Source organism: Protobothrops mucrosquamatus, unplaced genomic scaffold (assembly GCF_001527695.2).
Source record: "Protobothrops mucrosquamatus isolate PMUCROS unplaced genomic scaffold, P.Mucros_1.0 scaffold499, whole genome shotgun sequence".
Classification (NCBI taxonomy): Eukaryota; Metazoa; Chordata; class Lepidosauria; order Squamata; family Viperidae; genus Protobothrops; species Protobothrops mucrosquamatus.
In genome coordinates, this window is record NW_015386815.1 from 198,271 (window position 1) to 205,996 (window position 7,726).

A 7,726-nucleotide genomic window follows, 5' to 3' on the forward strand; every position below is an offset into this window, starting at 1 on the left:
ATAACTATATTTGGAGTTCTGCTCTGTTTATGTATGCGAGAGAGAGAGACACTGAAAAGAAAGCACTGAAAGATACCAAATACATTCGAATTCATTGGGTCTTGTGTTATTTAACTTGGGCAGGAATAAGTGACCTGGTTCAGTTATAGTTTTAGTTTTCATCTGGGTATTGCATATATGAAATATGTTTAAAAGGATCAGCTGCAGTGGCAATACTCCTCTTTTACAGAAACTTCATGCTGTCACTATCCTTAAGTGTCCATTAGTATGAACCTAGCTCTGTCTATAACTCTGGTGCCTTCCCTGAGGTCCTAATGTTGCCAAAGAATTCTGAGAATGGCTGCTTTAAGAAGTTGACGTCTGGTGCTGCGTATATACCCCATATGTGCACTGAAGTATCTTCCTGCTTTCAAATATGCAGTACTGTATAGATCTATCATTCACAACTAGATTATCAAATCAGGCTGGCATCAGCTTGAGAAAATACATCTAACATAATGCTGCTACAAGGTGACTAAAACACATTTATAATATATAATAACTTATTAGCCTGGAACTCACCAGGGTTGTATGTGACAACACATTAAGTTTGATGGATGCTTTTAGTAGTGTAATTTCTCTTTACATAAAATATTTCTTTCCAGGATAGAATTCTTTAATAAAAGGGTACATAACCTCTAGAGCAGGGGTGTCAAACTGCCGGCCCGCGGGCCGGTTTCATCATACTGGAGCCACGCCCACCCCATTGCCGGCAATGGCAAAAAGCTCCGATACGTTGTGCGACATCACATGATGTCGCGAGTTTGACATGTCTGCTCTAGAGCCTTCAAATCCTTGAAGATTGTTTTTTCTGTGTCAGAAAGAAAATAATGTTAAAGTCATAATCACTGAATTAGATTTAGGTTGGTCCTGGCTTTCCCCACTTCTTTACCCTGAATGCATGGAGCATGGAGACAACCAAGGGAATGTAAAGTCTAGGTGGAATAAAGGCCCCTTTAAGAGTAAATGTGTGCTAGACATTGCTTTGCTATGATTTATATGTTAGACATTTGTTAAATAAGCTGACTGACTTTTTGTTATATTAAAATTTCAGTTACATCCAAATGTTGAAGTCTAGCGACTGAAATGTGTTCAGTTGCAGTATGACTTGATTTTAATATCTACTGACTCTGTTGCAATTTTTGTTTTAAAAAATACAGAAAAATGTATTACAATTATTCTTTCCAAAAGTAGTTATATAGATATCTTGGTTTTGTTTGATTCTTTAATAATCAATTAGGGATGTCCAGGGAGTCCAAGAAGACAAACCAGCAGTCACAATGGCATGACTGAAGCCCTACTCATTTTTTAAAAGTGTCATCTTGGTTTTCCTGAATTCAGTTTCAGTGCCTTTAGCTCAGGGCTTTTCAACCTTTTCACCCATTGTACCACTTTTAGGATATGGCAATATCCAAGTACCACCAGTCGCCTAGCAAGGTGTCAAAAACTTGATGACCAAAAAAAAAAAGGAAAAAAGTGATAAAGTACAGGTAGTCCTCGACTTACAACAGTTCGCTTAGTGACTGTTCGAAGTTACAATGGCACTGAAAAAAGTGCTCCCCAAGGCACAGCCGAGCAAGACACCTGCCTGCCCACCCAGTGGCGCTCTTCCTCCTATCCGAGGTTTTCATTGTGAGCATTTCTGTTGAGGATTGGCAGCAGGGGTGGGATGGAGGGGTGTTTGGTTTTTATTCCCCCCGTCTGCTGGGTGGTTGCAGCAGGTTTTGGTCACTTCACATGACCCTGGGACACTGTGACCATCATAAATATGAATCAGTGGCCAAGCAACAAAACCCTGGAGATGCTGCAACATTCCAGCTGATCGGCACTTCTTCTGTGCTCAGCAGAAGCGCCATAATCAGCACCAAGCTCCAACTGGAGCCTGGCGCTGATCCTGGCATTTCCACTGAGCCCTGACAGTCCCAAAGAAGCACTGATCCTGGTGCTTCTGCTCAGCCCTGACAGCCCTGCAGCTCCACTCATCTCTCGCTCAGGATTGTGCTCATTCCCCTCCCCCGCTACCACTTTTCTAGGATGGTCGCGTACCACCTGCCAGGTGCCAATGTACCACAGGTGGTACCCGTACCACTGGTTGAAAAGCCCTGCTTTAGCTATTTAGATATGGACAAATGCCTGTGGTGTCCATGATAACATTCCTAGAAAGCAAGATGATTTTCATCCAGCCTGCAACACAGGGAAGGATAAAACCTTTCTGCAGGCCTGACCATCACTCCCTAGCCTTAAACGTGTGCACATAGCACAGTATTATTTGCTTTAAAGAAGGTACACAATATTGTTTGCCCTGTAGTGTAGGTAGTTCCATGAAGCTTCTTAGGAAAGAGATCTGAAGCCTCTGAAACTGAAAAGTAAGACATTGACAGGAAACAGTCCAAGGTAATGGAAAAAAATGAGTCAGTCAGTGGAAACAAAACTAGCCTAGCTCCAATTGTTTGATCTGACATATATAGAACTTTTGGCTTGCTCAGGGTGAATGTGTAAGTGTTTTTCTCCATCCCTAATGGTAAAAAATCAACTTCAATATATTAATTGGCAAATATGCATGGTTTTTTTGCTGACAATTTCAGGATTCTAGGTAACTAGCTAATTAGACATACATACAGTATTGCTGTAAGTTGTAAAAATTTCTAGTGCTGTTGTTTGAGGCTGTTACATTATGCTGTTTTACTTCACCATCCTCATCTCCTTACAAGTTATCTAAATCTTGTTTGATTATATATGAATTATGGATTTCCTGCTTTCTTTTCAGCTACAATGATTTGCATGCACTTCTAAAGCAAAATATATGTATAATCCCAGAGTGATTTCTAAATGGACTATTCTTGTTCTCATGAAACAATCTTCTATGCTGTTCCTCCTGCCTTCTGGAACATCTTGTTCCCCAATGTGAGGTTGGCCCCAACCTTTCTATCTTTTCGCAAGGGCCTAAAGATGTGGCTATGCAGGTTGGCTTGGGGCCCCAGTGGGGGATCAGCACAATGGAAGTGGCTGATTGAATAATAACAGATCCCCCTCCCCCCTCTGCCCCCGCCCGCCCCATGTGTCTTTGGCTGTAAGGTTTGATTTTAACATTTTATGTTTTAACTGAGAAGTAATTGTAAGCCACTCAGAATTACTCTATGGTAAGATGGGTGGCCAATAAATTTTATAAATCAATCAATCAATCAATCAATCAATCTTTTGACTTTATTTGCCAGGGGAAAGTATATCACCACTCTCTGGTGATAAGAACCCAAATAACAACTGCGTTAACTGCTAGGATATATCACTGTATTTCATGATAACAGGGAAATGATTTATCAATGCCTTTTTCCCGTTTTTTTCCCCTCCCTTTTCTTTCTCAGTCTAGCCTGGGCTATTGGGATTATTAACCAGGTTTGGGTTTATTTTTTAAAAAATTGTGAATGTTTCAGAGTATCACCTAACTAGCCTAAGACATTTGAGTTATTAAATTAAATAGGGTGAAAAATTTAAGACTAGTCATAACTCTTTGTTTAAAGAGTGTGTTCTGTTTGTGGTTTATTGGCAGTATCTGTTATGTCACTATGAACACAATTGTGAACTAGATTTAACCAATGGTAGCAATGACTGTGGTTTCCTACCCCAGACCTAGATCTAAGAAATAAATTACTCAGGTGATCTGCCAGAAAAAGTAAGGAGTGATCTAGAGCATTGTGGGCAGATAGAGAGGACACATATAAAGGAAGGAGAATTTATTATCATAGGCAGTACTGAAGTATGTTAGTTTCTATCAATGCAAATCTGGGAAAGGAATATTTTCCTACTCTTATTGTATAATAAGAAAATAGAGATTCACTTCTTACTCACAAAATGAAGCCGGAAACATGACTTACTAAAAGAGGAACAAATGATGACATTGAGGTCAAGAAAGATGATTAAAAGGAAACATGCATATGAAATTCCGTTTAGAAGGGAACACAACATTTACTGCTTCTGATAAGATTGAAAGGTAAGATTTGTCGTTCAGAAAATAATCCCTTTTCAAATTACAATTTCTCAGATTAATTACCTCAAATATTTAAGGATATTTTTTAATTTGGCAAATAATATGTACATATTTGTATCCTTTCGTTTGAATTCATTAATTTATTTGAATTAACTTTTTATTTGAATGAAAGTAGTTGGCTTAAAAAGCCTTTGGATTTCTTTCACTAAATATATCTATAAATCTATTATCTCCACTCAGTAAGTTTTCTGTGTTAATTGGTATAGACTAATGTAGTTATTTTTATTTCTTAGGTTCCAAATGAAATCAGTTCAAATGAAGCTTCTGTTGTGCTAGCTATGCTGTCTCATTCATAGAAGCTTCATGGAATAGTATGGAAAATATGACATACAGTTATAACTCAACCATATTTTTCCATATGTTTCTTTTGACATTTTCCTTAAACAGGTAGTATAGAAAAGAATGGATGCATATTATATTATTATTATTATGGTTGGGTTGTCACATAGTCAGATGTATTTGGCATTTTTATAATTTCTTATTTATAGCAGTTATAAATATAATCCCTCATTTTTTCTGAAGAAAAATTAATATAATAATGAGTTGTAGCTATGAATCAATGCAGAAAAGAGCAATAAAGATCATAAGAGGTCTGGAGGCTAAACCATATGATGAACAGCTAAAGGAACTATAGAGAAGGCATAGGAGGGGCATAATAGCTGTCTTCCCATACTTGAAGGGCTGTCACAGGGAAAAGGGGATTGATTTATTCTTCAAAGCACCTGAGAGCAGGACAACAAGCAATGGATGCAAGCTTATTAGAGGGAAATCCAACCTTAAACTAAGAAGAAATTTTCTGACAATGAGAACAATTAGTCAGTGGAACAGCTTGCTCCTAAAGTCATGGGTTTTCCATCCCTGGAAGTTTTCAAGAAAAGATTGGACAACAATTTGTCCACGATGGAATAAGGATTTCTGCCCTGGGCAGGAGGTTGGATTAGAAGACCTCCAAGGTTCCTTCCAGTCCTATGAGTCTATGATTTTATGAGCCTTACAGGGCCCATGTTTAAAGAAGGTGTTTTAGAAGTAAAGTAACATATTATGAAATATGTCACAAAGATTTTCTGCTTTTCTTTATACACTTTCCTTGTAGCTTCTGTCTGGAATAAATTATTTTCAGGTAACTACATTTGATTGTTTCACAGTAATGAAAAGAGTTTCAATGTCTGCCACTGGGGCTTACTGCCAAAGATTCAACCATGCAGAAATGAAATCTTAGACAACAATGCTTTTGTTTTTCTGGTGCTTTCTATTGTTTGTGACAAGAGCAGAAGCTGGTGATATTACTGTTACTGGTAAGCTATGTCAAGATTACTGCAAATCTTCATTGTTTGATGTTTCTTTCTCAGTTTTCCTATGAGGCAGAGTTCCCCAACCTTTCCAGCTTTATGGACTGATGGGGGGGGGGGAGGCGATGGTTCCGCTTGAATGGCCAGCAAGCATGCATGTCTCAATTTGTGCTTGTCTGCTGCTCACGCAAGTGGAGATGTGTGTGTGCTTGGCCATCGCTTCCGTGGCTGGTTCCAAACATCTCATGGCCCAGTAGCTGGCCGTGGGTCGGGAGTTGGGGACCCCTGCTATAAGGGGTTGTGTTTTTAAAGATATTTTCCTATCTAAAGTGTGATCTTATATCTTTCACAGAGGCAGATTTTAATGATTTCTAGATAGGCTTCATAGGAGGGCTTCATAGGAGGGCTTCATAGGTCAGTGGGCAGGAATATGCATATTTTTGTTAGCTATAAAAGTCTATTATGCATGTCAATAAACAATATAAGGTTTTTCAAGAATACATACATTTTTGTCCATTACTCATCCTTCAAAACTCCATCCTCTTCTGAATATATCATAGGTCAGTCTTGAATAGCAAAATAAGGGTTATCTTTTTGTTAAATGTGTTAGCTACACAGTTTTTCAGCTTCTGAAGATAAAAAAGATTTCAATTAAAAGACTCAATGCAAAAAACACACTTCGTATGAAAAAAGATTCTGAGTTCAATTCCCAACAGTTCCTGTTCCTGATCATTCTGGAAGTTCCTCTTGGAAATCCTGGAGAAATGTTATCAGTGCTGATTGTACTGAGATTGATACATTCAATGTATATTAAAGACATATTGAATATGTCTTTAATATACGTTGACTCTATGGAATCTTTGAACTAATGCTGAATCAGGTAGAGACTCTGTAATCTTAGTCCAACATCTGTATTCAGCAACTCAGCCAGTTTTTTTCTGACATAGTTAAACTGCAGAATTTTCTTTGAAATGCTGCTGCTCTGTATAGTTTGTGGGGAGTCAATTTCCTCATTAGTATGAACACTGGCCTCAACCCAGCCCTTGGTGCTAGATTTTTTTTTTTATCTCCTCAAATAGATCTACCAGGCAAATGGTGGTTTTTAGGCTTCCCTTTATAAGAATTGGGGGGGGGGACTTAATTAGTTTTTTCCCTTTCATATGTTGCCAAATTTACCTAGTATGAAATAAGACATGTGCATGCTTGTGTGTGTGTGTGTAAGCATTTTCTTTTCTTTTCCAGTAGAGTGAGGGTAAATGGACTTCTGCTATTTCAGGACCTATGGATGTCTCAGTGTTTTGATATCAAAGGTCTTCGTGGGTTGTCTTTTAGAAGATCCAAGGAATGAGGCTTGTTATCTTATTAATGGCTATAGAACTAGTGCTGGCAATAAAATTCATAAAATATCGCACACTGGCAAACTGATGCCTTGTTGTTATTAGTTGAGAAGCTGATTGCTTCTCAAAGGTCTACATATGTACCTGGATGCTTATAATAACTAAAATGTCCTTTTTTTAAAAAAAAGAAGAAGATAGTACTGACTTTTAAAATTCTTTTCAGATTGCCTTAAAAAGCATACCAATGTGAGGTACAGAGCGATCAGCAATCACAAATTTATTGTATCATGTGACCTGCCATCTGAAGACACCACATCAATTTACAACCATTCTCCTCTTTATGAAAATCATGTAATGTGGTTCCATCAATCCAGTGGTGGAGGAGCCACTATGATCCTCAGTGATAAAACTGCCAATCCTACTCCTTGGGGGAGCTCACTTTGGTTTAACCCAATAAAAACTGAACATTCTGGAACATACATCTGTATGAAAAGGTTGGTTGTGTGAGTAAACTTCTAGTTTGCTAGTGTTTTACCATCCCAACAATCACTTTTTAAAAAATCTGTTATGATCTGCAGCTAATTCTTTGTAAAATATGTTTTATTTAAACATTTTCATATTAATCATAATTTAGAAAAAGAATGGAAAATACTAAGAGTATACCCAGATGCGGTGTAGTATGATCATAGCTACATAACTTCATGAATGATATGATACTGTATAATATAATTTTGGAACATGTTATATTAAACCAGGTTACAAAGCTATCCAATAGGATAGTGAACAGGAACTTTTACCAAGCAACTGGGAGGCTCACAATTTCCATACAATTTTGTAGCATATTAAATCTTCAAACCTCTTTGTCAATTTCTTCCATAAGAAATATACTGGGACATTATAACTTTTTTTTCAAAGATTTTAATAATACAGTAGTACCTTGGTACGCAACTGTTTTGAAACTCATCAAATTTGGTACTCAATGCATTTTGATGCAAAAATGTTGTGCAGAACTCATC

The 7,726-nt window shown here is 37.6% G+C and overlaps 1 protein-coding gene across 1 annotated transcript in view; it reads left to right on the forward strand.

The window, feature by feature from the left end:
- The first annotated feature begins 5,296 nt into the window (after positions 1-5,296).
- IL18RAP (interleukin 18 receptor accessory protein) overlaps positions 5,297-7,726 on the forward strand; it is an 18,480-nt gene continuing 16,050 nt past the window's right edge. The window contains exons 1-2 of the mRNA XM_015816795.2: positions 5,297-5,379; positions 6,934-7,204. Of these exons, the coding sequence (XP_015672281.2) occupies positions 5,310-5,379; positions 6,934-7,204 (341 nt within the window). The 5' untranslated portion in view covers positions 5,297-5,309. The remainder of the gene's footprint in view (positions 5,380-6,933; positions 7,205-7,726) is intronic.